The sequence below is a fragment of the Mustelus asterias genome, chromosome 10 (assembly GCF_964213995.1).
Source record: "Mustelus asterias chromosome 10, sMusAst1.hap1.1, whole genome shotgun sequence".
Taxonomy (NCBI): Eukaryota; Metazoa; Chordata; class Chondrichthyes; order Carcharhiniformes; family Triakidae; genus Mustelus; species Mustelus asterias.
Window position 1 is genome coordinate 93,673,604 of NC_135810.1, and position 15,531 is coordinate 93,689,134.

Consider the following 15,531-nt stretch of genomic DNA (forward strand, 5'->3'; position numbering starts at 1 on the left):
TGCATGCAAGTTTTCCAGGGTTCTGGTTGTGCTTTTTGAACTTGTTTGTGCTGTTTCTGAGCCATACATTTCATCCTTGGTATCTGTGTCTCCGCCAGCTGAACATATTAATTTAATTGCAGATGCCTTTTTACTGCATGGAAAATGCTATAAACAGTACTAGTGCTCTCATGAGTGGTTTTCTGCGACCTATTTGAAATGATAAGCAACAACAAGCTGCATTTATAAAGTATGTATATCTTAAGAGAAAACATCAGGAGGTGTTCCTGATAAACATTGTTACTCAGCCAAGGAAAGGGAGAACAGAGTGTGTGGTAGGGTCTGAAGATAATGATCTCTGTGGCCGCAGTGTTTCATTTATTCAAATCGCAGCTCATCCAGGTTTGAACGTTGGGAGAATAAGCTGATAACACAGAGCCAGTGGAGGGGGCAGAGGAGATAGAAAGCTAAAATCGATAGCCCCGTAAACAGCCACATGTTTAACTCATTACCTTTGAGTGCAATGAGACAATTTTGCACTGCCTCCAGTTTTAGCTGATACCGTTCCAGGCAGTGTGAACCGCTATTCGTTGGTTGGATACCGAGGCAGGAGTCCAGCATCAATTAAGGCTTGCTTACATTCCTTAAAGCAGATACGCATTGAGGCTGAACCAGGTGCTGGCATTCTTACAGGGAATGAATGTGATCTGTGCAGCTTTGAATAACAGCACAACACTGCACAGAAGGCCTTGGCAAACAAGCAAACAAAAAGTGGGGAAATGCCTTGTATCCACAGGAGACCCCCTCAGACACCCACACAGGAAGCAGTGGGAACAGATAGTTGAAAGAACAAAGAACAATGAAAATTACAGCACAGGAACAGGCCCTTCGGCCCTCCAATGTGAAGGTTTGTTTCTGTTCTGTAATGGCAAGTGACTGTCACTGGCAAGGCCAGCATTTGTTGCCCATCCCTGATTGATCTTCAAGTGAGTAGTTTGCTGCGCTGAAACACCCAGTCTCTCGGACAAAGTGACTTTCAACTGAATGCAACAGGAGTTATCGGAGAGGACCGAGTTCATCTGCATGTCCCGAGCCCAGTAGAGAAGATTGTGCTGATCATTGTTGGGATTGAAACTATAAGAGAATAATCTACCTTCTACATCCCACCTCTCCCTCATCCCATACACTCCTCTGATTTTCAAGCTACAGTTGGTGTAAGCATGGTGATGAAACTGTGCTATTCATACATTTTATGGTTAAGGAGACTGTTTTAAAGTTCAGTTTTTTTCTATAGGCAGTCGATATGTCTGGTAGGAATACAGATCAGATGCTGGGAAAGCAGGATAATTATCTATTTTAACCGTGTAGTGTTTGCTTAGGAGAGAGCTAATGGGTTTTTGTTTATAGATGAAAAGGTTCCCCCCAGGGTTTTTTGGACTTAGGTATAAAGGGTCATGTGATAATGTGATTAATGGGATGAGCTATGTATGTAGCAGAGAGAGAAACAGTTTTCTGTTCAGTTTCTGGCTGGGGTTGTTTAAAGACAGAAGTCGACAAGCTGCTCTGAAAGGCAGAACCTCTCTGAAAGTTTCAAAGTTGTTAACCCAATTTATAGCTCTATTGGAGGGTCATCTAAACTCAAACCGTTGGTTCTATTCTCTCCCCATAGACACTGTCAGACCTGCTGAGATTTTCCAGCATTTTCTGTTTTTGTAATAGCAGGTATGCCTGGGTTTGCTAACTGTATTTAAAGTGACATTTCAGTCTAAGAGAGATGTTGCTTATTTGGAACTGAAATAGTGATAAGCTAGAAGTTATAGTTGTTTATTTTATTTTTAAAAAAGAACTATTCTTCAACTGTTAAAAGTTAAGCTATTTTAATTTGTGTTATATTTAAACTGTGTTATGAATAAAGCTGGTTTTGATAAAATATCCCTAATTTGTCAGCACCAGCCTTGGAAACAGTATAACTTCTCAGAAGCTATGACATCACTGCCTGTAGATGTGAACAACGTTGAACAATTATAGGAGGCACCAAACACCTGTAGATTCAAAACAACAGCTAGACGAAATTAGGTAGCAATTAAATGGTAAGCTCAAAATTTGTAAACTATGAGGCTATACAAAGTTAAGAGAAGACATTAGTTGGAATGTTGAGTGGATTGATATCATAATCCGTCTACTCTGCAAGCTTCCAGCAGCTGTTCACTGCATACATTTACATCCTCACCAATATAGAGTCATAGAGGTTTACAGCATGGAAACAGGCCCTTCGGCCCAACTTGTCCATGCCGCCTTTTTTTTAAAAGCCTCTAAGCTAATCCCAATTGCCCACATTTGGCCCATATCCCTCTATACCCATCGTACCCATGTAACTATCTAAATGCTTTTTAAAAGATAAAATTGTACCCGCCATGTACCCGATAAAATTGTACCCGCTATGTACAAGCTGCCAGAGGTACTACTACCTCTGGCAGCTTGTTCCAGACACTCACCACCCTCTGTGTGAAAAAATTGCCCCTCTGGACACTTTTGTACCTCTCCCCTCTGACCTTAAACCTATGCCCTCTAGTTTTAGACTCCCCTACCTTTGGGAAAAGATATTGACTATCTACCTTGTCTATGCCCCTCATAAAGAGAAAACATCAGGAGGTGTTCCTGATATCGGAAGGAATTTTCCAGTCATTCTTGCCGGTGGGATTTTCCAGTCCTGCCGACGGCAAACCCCCACTGCGGGATTAATTTTAATTCAATGAGCAGCCCAATTGGTCGTGGTCATCACAGTCAGAGGAGAATGTCATTTGTGACTTTGACCTCTTTCAGTGGTGTGTCTGCTTCAATGCCGCTATCCCTTTTCCAATTTCCCGATCCATTCTAAAGACCTTATAACGTGGAATATTTATCTCCCAGTCAGACACAGTTTGTAACCAGTTTTCATACGGTGAATTTGCTTTTCTAATTCACTTGCTTTCTTCCTTGTTCCACTCACATCTGTATGTAGAACTCTCAGTGGCACAAAGGCCCAGTCCACCATTTTGTCCTGATGCTGTTTTTTTTTCTCATACTTTTTAATATATCACACACTGTGGGGAGAAATTCTTCTTATTGAGAATTCTTGACTATCTGCAGTGAGCTCTGTGCAGCACAGTAACAATAAAGTCAAATAAGTTTTGTAAAACACACAGAAACTTTTTGTTCTGGTTATATTTTTGTCTGACTACTTGGGAATCGAGCAGACTGCTAGCTGTATGAAATCTTCAGTAGAAGTTAACTAAACCAGTAACTCAGTGTTCCACAGGGAGGCCAATGTTACCTACAGGATCTGTTTGTATAAAATATACCATGACCAATGATGGAAAAAGCGATCTTGTTATTGTATTTTAATAGCTTTTTAATGGGGAGGACCCAATACAATTGTAGATTCGTTTGGAAGTTTAGCTTTATTGTGATTAAAAGCAAATTTGGTCCTGATAGGGCAGTCAAGATTGTTCTGTAATATGGCTCTACAGTTAGAAACATACATAGAAACTCAAAAAACTGAAGAAGGCTATTCGGGCTTTCCAGCCTGCTCTGCCATTCATTATGATGATGGCTGATCATCAAATTCAATATCCTGATCCCACCTTCCCCTCCATATCCCTTGATCTCTTTAGCCCCAAGAGCTATAACTAATTCCTTCTCGAAATCGCACAACGTTTTTGGCTCAACGACTTTCTGTGGTAGTGAATTCCACACATTCACCACCCTCTGAGTGAAGAAATTTCTCCTCACCTCAGTTCTAAAAGGTTTACCCCTTATCCTCAAACTATGAGTCCTAGTTCTGGACTCCCCCACCATCAGGAACATTCTTTCTGAATTTGCCCTGTCTAACCCTGTCAGAATTTTATAAGTTTCTGTCAGACCGCCTCTTACTCTTCTAAACTCCAATGAATATAATCCTAACTGACTTAGTCCCTCCTCATATGACAGACCTGCCATCCCCAGAATCAGCCTGGTAAGCCTTTGCTGCACTCCCTCTATAGCAAGAACATCCTTCCATAGATAAGGACACCAAAACTACACACAGTACTCCAAATGTGGCCTTACCAACGCCCTATATAATTGCAGTAAAACATCCCTATTCCTATACTCAAATCCTCTCACTATGAAGGACAACATACCATTTGCCTTCTTAACTGCCTGCTGTACTTGCGCACTTACATTCAGCGACTAATGCATGAGAACACCAAGGCCTTGCTGAGTATCCACCTCTCTCAATTTACATCCGTTCAAATAATCTGCCTTCCTATTTTTACTGGAAAAAAAAGGCGCCAGAGTGTGGCGACTTCTAGCAAGCTGCGTCCAGCATACCTTATAATTCCATCTCTTACTCTCGTTCTATGCTTCTAAAACTTTATTCTAACTCTTTTAAACTCATTAGGTTAATCTTTCTCTACACCCTAGCTATGATTGTAACACTACATTCTGCACTCTCCTTCTCTATGTACGGTATGCTTTGTATAGCGCGCAAGAAACAATACTTTTCACTGTATACTAATACATGTGACAATAATAAATCAAAATCAAAGAAAAGGATACCCTCACATTATCCACATTATATTCCATCTGCCATGCATTTGCTCACTCACTCAGCCTGTCCAAATCACGCTGAAGCATCTCTGCATCCTCTCAACAGCTCACCCTCCCACCCAACTTTGTATCATCTGCAAATTTAGAGATCATTTAGTTCCCTCGTTCAAATCATTAATTATAATGTGAACAGTTAGGGTCTTAGCACAGACTCCAGCTGTGCCCCACTAGTCACTTGAAGTTGGTGGCACAGTGGTTAGCACTGCTGCCACACAGCACCAAGGACCTGGGTTCGATTCCTGACATCAGGTCACTGTCTGTGTGGAGTTTGCACATTCTCCCCGTGCCTGTGTGGGTTTCCTCCAGGTGCTCCAGTTTCCTTCCACAGTCCAAAGATGTGCGGGTTAGGTGCATTGGCCATGCTAAATTGACCCTAGTGTCAGGGGATCAGCAGGGTAAATATGTGGGGTTACGGGAATAGGGCCTGGGTGGGATTGTGGTTGGTGCAGACTCGATGGGCTGAATGCCCTCCTTCTGCACTGTAGGGATCCTATGATTCCATTCTATGATTCTATGAAAACTTGTTTCAGTAATTCTGACCATGAAGCTATCATCATTTGTCACAAAAACCCATCTGGTTCACTAAAGTCCTTTAGGGAAGGAAATAGCCATCCCTACCAGGCTTCATGTGATCTGGACCCACGGTAAGGAGGTTGACTCTTAACTGCCCTCTGAAAGGGGATTTTCACAACTTCATTGCAGTGTGAATGTAAGCCTGATTGTGAATAAATAAAATTGATTGAGTAAGCCACTCAGTTCAATGGAAGTTAGGGTTGGGCAATGCCCACAACCCAGGACAGAATTAAGGAAAAGGTGCCATCTTGCCTCTCACTCAGTCCTTTTACGTGCTGCTGCTTTGGCTCACTGCTGAGGCATGTACATTTGTTTCTACAATACATCACTGAGCGACCTACCCAGGTTCCTGGCTGTTTGTTTTTCAGTCACTGCTGACTTCACTGAAAAGCAATATCTGCTGGTGACCAAGCACAACCTGGCTTCTCACAGGCAAGGCCCTTGGGGCAACATTGTCATTGTTTAATTACTGTCATTCTCAGCAGAGGATGTTTTTCACTTTTTTTTAAATTAAGTGTAATTCTGGGGGTGGTAGCAACTCATGATAGAAGCAGGAAGCTAAAGAAATAATGTGACACTTCTCCTGGAGCCCACATTTCTGGCCCCATTTCCCAGCTGGGTGGAAGAGGATGAGAGAACGAAAGTCTGATGGAAATCACTGAATACATTAACTAGAAATTGTTGACACCGAGGCAATTATTTTCCAAATTACTTTTGAGTAGTAATCCAGAAGTGGATGGAATGATTTACTGATGGCTCAGAAGCTAGTCACAAAGTCACTTTTCTTGCATTTAACAGATTATAAAATCGATGATGAAGGGAAAAATAATTAGGATTGACATGACAATTGAAGATTTCAGTATTTAATTATCCCTTTCATAAATTTAATGACTTATTTATTTCCCCTGAATGTGGAGCGTGGATGGAGTGTTGCAATGTGCAGACTTTCAGGAGGGTTGTTTGAACTGAGGGGTTTGTATTTTAACAGCCCTCTGGAGATGGGCAGGGAAGTGGGAGGTGTTGTAAAATGGTGGCAAAAGGGTTGGGAGGGTTGCTGCTGCCAGCGATGAGAATGTCAGCAACGTGGGTGCCCGCCTACCAGAGGCAAGCAGCCAATGAAGCACTACTGCCTTCTCTCACCCCTACGTGATTCCGCTTGATTTCCCTGTTTGAGAAGATGGGAAATTATATGCCAGTTCGCCTGACCTCGGTGGTGGGTAAGATCTTGGAGTCCATTATTAAGGATGCAATTGTGGAGTACTTGGGAATGCACGGTAAAATAGGGCTGAGTCAGCACGGCTTCATCAAAGGGAGGTCGTGGCTGACAAACCTGTTTGAATTCTTTGTCTAATTTCTTCATTACCTTCTCAAAGGAGAATCAGTGGAAAGCCTTTGATAAGGTGCCTTTACAGGAGGCTGCTAAATAAGCTAAGAGCCAATGTGTTAGAAGCAAGGAACTGGCATGGATAGAAGATTGGCTGACAAACAGAAGGCAGAGGGTGGGGATAAGGGGGTCCTTTCCAGGATGGCAACCGGTGACTAGTGGTGTTCCACAGAGGTCAGTGTTGGGACCACAACTTTTCACTATATACATTAATGATCAGGAAGATGGAACTGAGGGCATGGTTGCTAAATTTGCGGATGATACAAAGATATGTAGAGGGACAGGTAGCTTTGAGGAGTGGGGAAGCTGCAGAATGACTTGCACAGGTTAGGAGAATGGGCAAAGAAGTGGCAGGTGGAATACAACATGGGGAAGTATGAGGTTATGCACTTTGGTAGGAAGAATAGAGGTGTAGACGATTTTCTAAATGGGGAAAGGCTTCGGAAATCTGAAGCACAACGGGACTTGGGAGTCCTGGTTCAGGACTCTCTTAAGGTTAACATACAGGTTCAGCTGGCAGTTAGGAAGGCAAATTCAATGTTAGCATTCATTTCTAGAGGGCTCGAATACAAGAGCAGGGATGTACTTCTGAGGCTGTATAAGGCTCTGGTCAGACCCCATTTGGAATATTGTGAGCAGTTTTGGGCCCCATACCTAAGGAAGGATGTGCTGGCCTTGGAGAGGGTCCAGAGGAGGTACAAAAGGATGATCCCAGGAATGAAGAGTTTTTCATATGAGGAGCGGTTGAGGAGTCTGGGTTCATACTCGATGGAGTTTGGAAGGATGAGGGGGGATCTAATTGAAACTTACAGAATACTGAGAGGCCCAGATAGAGTGGACGTGGAGAAGATGTTTCCCACTAGTGGAAGAGACTAGAACTTGAGGGCACAACCTCAGAGTGAAGGGAAGTTCCTTTAAAGCTGAGATGAGGAAGAATTTCTTCAGCCAGAGGGTGGTGAATCTGTGGAACTCATTGCCACAGAGGGCTGTGGAGGCCTGCTCATTAAGACAGAGATAGATAGGTTCTTGATGATTAAGGGGATCAAGGGTTACAGGTAGAAAGCAGGAGAATGGGGATGGGAACCATATCAGCCATGATTGAATGGTGGAACAGACTTGGCAGCACAGTGGCACAGTGGTTAGCACTGCTGCCTCACAGCGCCAGGGACCCGGGTTCAATTCCTGGCTTGGGTCATTGTCTGTGCGGAGTTTGCACATTCTCCCCGTGCCTGCGTGGGTTTCCTCCGGGTGCTCCAGTTTCCTCCCACACTCCAAAGATGTGCGGGTTAGGTGCATTGGCTGTGCTAAATTCACCCTAGTATCAGGGGATTAACAGGGTAACAGGCCTGGGTGGGATTATGGTCGATGCACACTCGATGGGCCGAATGGCCTCTTTCTGCACTGTAGAGATTCTATGATTCGACTCGATGGGCCGAATGGCCTAATTCTGCTCCTGTATCTTATGGTTTTAGATCTGCCTTTTACAAGGACAAAATTAGAGTTGATCAACTAGAAGGGTGAAGAGCAGGAAATGCATACGGATACACTGTTTGATATTATCCAGAGATCTCCTGTGGTTATATGTGTTTTGCTTAAAGGCTAGACCACAAAATCCACTATTATGTATTACCATGATACATTGTTGTAGTTTAAGATGACCTATCCTTTTGAGGGCGAAATGTCTAGTTGTCTTAACTACAGAAAGCTTAAGGTGACTTCAGGTTTAATTATTGTCTGGTTAGGTAACTTTGCAGATTGATAAATGGATTGATGAACAAATAAGTGAGATGTTTTTGGGTTGCCGGGCTGTAACTGGTGGGGTATCGCAAGGATCAGTTCTTACCACAGCTGTTTACAATCTATATTCATGAGTTAGATGAGGGGACCGATTAATGCATCCACCTTTGCTGATAGTACAAAGTTCGGTTGAAAAAGTAGTGAGGAGGATGCAAGGAGGTTACAAAGGGATATCATAGAATCCCGACAGTGCAGAGGGAAGCAATTCGGCCCATCGAGTCTGCACCGACCAGATTCCCACCCAGGCCCTTTTCCCGTAACCCCACATATTTAACCTGCTAATCCCCCTGATACTAGGGTCAATTTAGCATGGCCAATCCACCTAACCCGCACATCTTTGGAATGTGGGAGGAAACCGGAGCACCTGGAGGAAACCCACACAAACACGGGGAGAACATGAAAACTCCACACAGACGGTGACCCAAGGCCAGAATTGAACCCGGGTCCTGGTGCTGTGAGGCAGCAGTGCTAACCACTGTGCCACCGTGCTGCCCGCCACTGTGCTGTGGTGTGAGTGAGTGGGCAAAACATGGCAAATGGAATACAATATGGCGAATTGTGAAGCTATCCACATTGGTTGGAAAAATGAATAAAGAAGCCGAATACTTGTTGGATGGTAAGAGACTGGGAAAGGTTTGCATTCAGGGATGCCTGGGTGTCCACATGCATGAATCATAGAATGTTAACATGCAAGTACAGCGAACAATTTGAAAGGAAAATTACCGAGGGTGACAGGGGAGTGAAGGACATTCTCGGCTTGGTCCACCTACCTACCTCAGGAGAAAGTGATGGAAAGTGTCACAGAATCAAAGAATGTTTACAGCACAGAAAGAGGCTAGTTGGCGTGTCAGGGGACGAGTGAGGATGCGGTCTGGACTACCAACCCTGAAGAGGTAGGAGGCAGCTTAAGGGACTGCCCAGTATTGAGGCAGGCTGTTTAAAAGGTCCGTCTAGGTATCGTGGGATTGGGTCCCAGTTAAAATAAAAACACAAAGATCCCCCCCCCCTGCAAGGCCATTGCCCCATATACCCCCAACACAATACCCATGCCAAATCCATGCCACGTCATGTCCCTATCCAACTCCCATCGCCCCTCATGTCACCTATGTCAGACTACGGCACATCATGACAAATCAGCCCTCATCTTTTAGAGACATTCCTGAAAATCAAAGAGTCCAGGAATGGGGTTAGGAATCCTGGAATCAGGACCCACCCTCCATTATTAAAGGGCTCGCCGGTCATCCTGACTCAATGAAATTCCAAATTAGCTTTTGTCATAAAGGAAGTGGAGGATAAAAATAAGGAAGTCTTAGTACAACGATACAGGACATTGGTGAGACCACACTTGGAGTTGTGCAGTTTTGCACTCCTTACTGAAGAAAGAACACACTTGCAACAAAGATTCACTGATTGGGTAATGGGATGAGGGGGTTGTCCTATGAGGAGAAATTGAGTAGATTTGGGGTCTATATTCCCCAGAGGTTAGAGGAATGAGATGATGTAATTAAAACATATAAAATTCTTAAGGGGCTTTATAGAGTAGATGCTGAGAAAGTGTTTTCCTTAGCTGGGCATCTGCAACATGGAGTTACTGACTCAGAACAGGAGTCAACAATTTGGGACTGTGATGAGGAGAATGTTTTTCACTGAGGGTTATGAATCTTTGGAATTCTCTATCTGTGGATGCTCAGTCATTCGTTTTTCAGGTCAAACGGTTTTTGGTTACAAAGGGAATTAAGGGATATGGGGATGGATGCATTAATTGGTCCCCTCATCTAATACATGAACATAGATTATAAATATGAGGTAAGAATTGGTGCAGGAAGGTGGAGTTGAGGTAGAAGATCAGTCATGATCTTGTTGATTGGCAGAGAAGGCCCAAATGGCCAACTCTAACTCCTATTTCATAGTTTCCTATATTCTCATTGGAATGAGCAGTGGTCTGAGCAGAGTTCCCAAAGTGAGAACAAATGCCTTCACCACATGCTCTCTGCAGCCTTCAGCTATTTTAAGAGCTTGTACAAAACTTCCAACATTTCTACAAATGCAGCAGCAGCCAGTGATTGGCACTGCTGCCTCACCGTGCCAGAGACCCGGGTTCAATTCCAGCCTCGGATTTCTGTGTGGCGTTGTCATGTTCTCCCCGTGTCTGCATGGGTTTCCTCCGGGTGCTCCGGTTTCCTCCCACAGTTCAAAGATGTGCGGGGTAGGTAGATTGGCCGTGCTCAATTTCCCCTTAGTGTCAGAGGGACTAGCTGGGGTAAATGCATGGGGTTATGGGGATTGGGCCTGGGTGGGATTGTTGTCGGTGCAGGCTCGGTGGGCTGAATGGCCTCCTGCACTGTAGGGAGTCTGTGACCTGATAGCAGCTAGGTCTGTTTGTTGTTTGTTTAAATAGTGCTGATAGAGAGACGTTCTTGCTGTTGAACAGCATGTTCAGTAACGCAAGGTCTAAATGGAGACATTAGCTGCAGCGTTAGGGCTGAAAATGGTATCACTAGAATAACATCAGTGTTACACACCGATTGACGTCACAGCACCTACACTAACAACCTACCCAGAAATATCTACCTGCGTGGGCCACACACAGTGCTTATGCAGCGTTAATGCCAATTTGGACTCAAGGTGCCACCTGTAGTACGTGACAATACTTTGTAGCCTGTATATCCCAGTGAGGATCCTTCACTCTGATAGATGAGGGGACTCGCTGTTGTTTACCCTGTTCACATAGGTTCCCTCCAGAGAGCAGAGTGATGTTTGGGCTCACTGATTACAGCGTAAAAGTCTGTGAGCAACACGAGGCACAATAAATGGTTAAAAACAAATGATTCACTCTGACCACAAAAGAAAACAAATGGGCCAATCTTCTGGTGTGTATTTAGGTGATAAGGTGGAGATGCCGGCATTTATTTAGTATTTAGTATTATATTATTTAGTATTTAGTATTATATTATTTAGTATTTAGTATTATATTATTTAGTATTTAGGTGGCCAGTTAACTCTGGAGAATAAAAGAAACGGCTTTAATAACTGGATGAAGTGATTTGTTGATCAGGAATTAACTGGATCAGAAAACATTGGAACCTAATGAGAGACCAGTCCAGTGATATGAGCGGCACGGTGGCACAATAGTTAACACTGCTGCCTCACAGCACCTTAGTGTCTGATGTCTCACAGGGTTAATACGTGGGTTACGGGGTAGGGACTGGGTGGGATTGTGGTCGGCGCAAACTCGATGGGCAAATGGCCTCCTTCTGCACTGTTAGGATTCTATGATACCTGTAATTTAGTTTCAGCAGCAGGGAATCATTCTGACATTAATGCTGCTCTGATTTCTTGTTAGCCTATCAACTACTTACGGCAAGAAATCCTGGATTTTCTTTTGTGAAGAACAAACAAGGATACAAGTTCCAAAGCTGTTGGAGGTCATCAGTAGATATGACAAAACAAAGGTATTCTCGTGAATCAGAACCACTCGGGGAGTTTTGCACAGCGCTGGTTTAAATTTAACAAGTTGCACTTGATGTGAGAAGCCAGTGCACATATAACTAAACCACATTTATCACACATTTCCCTTGCCTCATTTATTTGTTTTGGGAAAATCGCATAAATTTACTTTTTATGTATTTAATTTCACCAAATTGCAGCTTTTATAATTTTAATTTCAGACAATGTTGATTTGATGTAGTTTGGACTTGGTTTTGTTTTGCAAATCTTTTCACCTCAAAGCTGTTTGATAGAATGAGCATAAAACTACCAAATGTGGTAATATCATTTCTAATTAATCCCTGCAATTTATAAAGTAGTGGTAATGATTATTGACCAATAGTGCATTGTTCAGCCAAGTGCTTTATTCAGGGGGTCACTTTCATGTCTAAAACATTCATTGGAACAATATGCTGCTTTTATTTTAAGCCATGTGTAATATATTTGTTGCAGGAGTGGTTTTTAGGGAAGGCACTGTATGATGAACAATCTACTATCATTCACCATTACGCTTTTGCCGAAGATCCGGTGGTTTTTAAATATCCGGATTTTGCTGCTGGCTGGGCCTTGAGTGTTCCGCTTGTTAACAGGTAAGTGACCCATTAGCCTTTAACTAACTAGTGCTGGGACTGCAGAGAATATTTCTCACATCTGCATGAAATTTGGACTATTCCCAATTCTACAATTCAAATTTTCTTCCCATACCCAGTGGTGCACCAAGGCAGACTTTTGTCTGTTTCCATAGCTAGTAATTCCCGGAACAGGTCGCTAGTCTTGTCGCCAGGGGCTTATAGCTTCAAGGCCATCACTGCACATTGAGCACGGCTGACCAGGCATCTCTCCTGCTTTTTCGCCAACCATTGGTGTATTTGACACATTCAACCTGTTTGACCGCGTTATGAACGCACCTCCCTTGACCATCAAGTCCTGGAGGTGGGATTCGAACCCAGAGCTTCTGGAGCAGAGGCAGGGACACTACCCGCTGCGCCACAACACCAACCCCCCCCCCACCCCAGCAAGTCTGCAATAGTAGCACTATATTAGGAATGTAATCACAACAAGATTAAAGTTAAGTTATAGAAGGCCCCCAGCACTGAAGAAGCACCAGGCTGCTGTTTTAGCTCAGTAAAAGAGAGGGCCCAAGATGGAGGCACCCATTCTCCAAGTTTTAAACTGGAAAACCCTAGTAGCCTCTGACAATTGGCTTTAATAGGCTTTTAGCACTTCCAGTTGACTGCCCTCCGCCTGCAGATGGGTAGGCACGTTCCCCCACCCCAAAAGAGGGACACTAAATATGGGACATTTAAAAAGGAATTTGAATGCAATGAAGATAAATCATTAGAAGGCAGTTGAAATAAAAGGCGGGATTTTCCGGCCGTTTCCACTGGCAGGAAGTTCTGAGCATTCCTGCTGGTGGGATCTTCCAGTCCTGCTGCTGGCGACCCTCCCGTCGCGGGTTCCCCGGCAGCGGAGGATGCAAACAACAGGAAACCCTATTGACAGTGGCAGGGTTGGAAGATCCCCTCGCCGGCTAATGGCAGGCCACCTCTGCCCCTGCAAAACACTTCCTGTGGTGATCAGCGAGCAGAAAATGCCACCCCATCATTCTGATAGGGAAACAATGCGATGATCAGAGTGGAGCCAGTAACTCTGTAAAAAAAGATGCATATGTGTAATAAAGGTCTGGCAAGGTGCATGACTAGCAAAATCCTAATAACACAAGTCATGGCTGGTGTCTTAACAACTGTCATCAGGATCAGCGAGAAGTGAAAGTGAGTTCCCGACTGTTCCTGTTTATTTGCTTTTTGAAGCAGAATTTGGTCCAGCTTTTCCATCCAGATAATTACAATGGAATATGATTCGGTTCAGTTCATTTTATATTTTTTTGGCATGGTGCCCTGAATGTCACAAGCCATAAATCCAATCTTTTCTTTACAAATTCTGAAGTCAGTTTAAGGGTAATTTCATAGAATCTGCAGAAGAGGCCATTTGGCCCATCAAGTCTGCACCGACTCTCCGACAGAGTATCTTACCCCGGGCCCTCTCTTCCACCCTATCCTGATCACCTCACACATTTACCATGGCCAACCCACCTAACCTACACATCTTTTGACACTAAGGGGCAATTTAGCACAGCCAATCAACATAAGTTGCACATCTTTGGAGTGTGGGAGGAAACTGGAGCACCTGGAGGAAACCCAGGCAGACACGGGCAGAATGTGCAAACTCCATACAGACAGTCGCCATAGGCCGGAATTGAACCCGGGTCCCTGACGCTGTGAGTCAGCAGTGCTAACCTCTGCCACCATGTCACGGAATTTGTTTGAAAAAATGGAAAATCTAGCACTGTTCTTTCTCAGGCCTTTCCTCCTTATCTCCCGCTGTTATAATGACGTTTCTCAAAAATCAAATAAAAACGCTTGCCTGTCTATTTTAGTAAATTTGAATTTTGTCACATTATTATGTACCAGTGCACAATACATGTAGCAAGGTGACACAGTGGTTAGCACTGCTGCCTCACAGCGTCAGGGACCCGGGTTCGATTCCCGGCTTGGGTCACTGTCTGTGCAGAGTCTGCACGTTCTCCCCGTGTCTGCATGGGTTTCCTCCGGGTACTCCAGTTCCCTCCCACGGTCCAAAGACGTGCTGGTTTGGTGCACGGGCCATGCTAAATTCTCCCTCAGTGTACCCGAACAGGCGCCGGAGTGTGGCGACTCAGGGATTTTCACATTAACTTCATTGCCGTGTTAATGTAAGCCTACTTGTGACAGTAATAAATAAACTTTAAAACTTTAAACAGTATTGTGAAAGTACTCATATGTTCTGATGCAGTTTGCCAATCATCTTCCAATTATTTGTTGCCATCATGTTAATAATTTAAAAATCCCTGAGTATGATTAATGGAAGATTGCAATACTTTTCCCCACCACTGATGTACTTTCTTTAAAAAATGACATGTTTCTGCTGAAACTCAAAATGGCCGTTCCAAACAATAAAGCTTCTGCCCAAACACTGTGGATTCATTTCAGTGGCTGTAGTATCTTATCAGGTGGATTTATTATAGCATTTTGGCTGCGTTTGTGAAAGTTTATATCGTTCATGATGGGTTTGGCATCAGTGTGACAATTTTTGACAAGCCTTTTATACAGATTCCTGACAAACACGATATATAACTTTTTATCACCATCTAGTAAATCTCAGTAAACCTGCCATCCCCTGACAATAACAAGAATAATGGGTGGGATTCTCCCAAACAAATTCTAAGTGTCGAATTCACATATAAACTGGAGTAAATCCCGCTGCTTTCTTCAGTGGGATTTTCAAAATAAATCTCCCACACTTTATGCATCAAAGAGAGCCTGAGCGTGAATCACGCTGAAAATCAGAGGGTGGGACCTATTCCCGCCCCGGGGGCCGGCAGTATAGCGCTGAGCGAGCCACTGCGCATGCACCGATCTGTCAGAGAGGAGATCGGCACATGCGCTGTAGCCCCGCACTGCTGCTGACCTCCCAATCGCTAGCCAGCTTGATTGCTGGCCAGCTCTATGACACTGCAACACTGCCCCTCCAATCCCCCCACCTCCTGATTGCTGGCCTTCTGGACATCTCTGGGCTAGCCCCTTCCCCATCCCCCTCCTCCCTGTGGCAGTCTCGACCACCCCCCCCCCCCCCCCCACAAGCAG

General features: G+C 44.1%; 1 protein-coding gene across 1 annotated transcript in view; it reads left to right on the plus strand.

The window, feature by feature from the left end:
• The window catches only part of b3glcta (beta 3-glucosyltransferase a), a 154,050-nt gene that overhangs the window by 59,637 nt on the left and 78,882 nt on the right, over positions 1 to 15,531 (plus strand). Inside the window, exons 6-7 of the mRNA XM_078222853.1 lie at positions 11,706 to 11,814; positions 12,302 to 12,438. Of these exons, the coding sequence (XP_078078979.1) occupies positions 11,706 to 11,814; positions 12,302 to 12,438 (246 nt within the window). The remainder of the gene's footprint in view (positions 1 to 11,705; positions 11,815 to 12,301; positions 12,439 to 15,531) is intronic.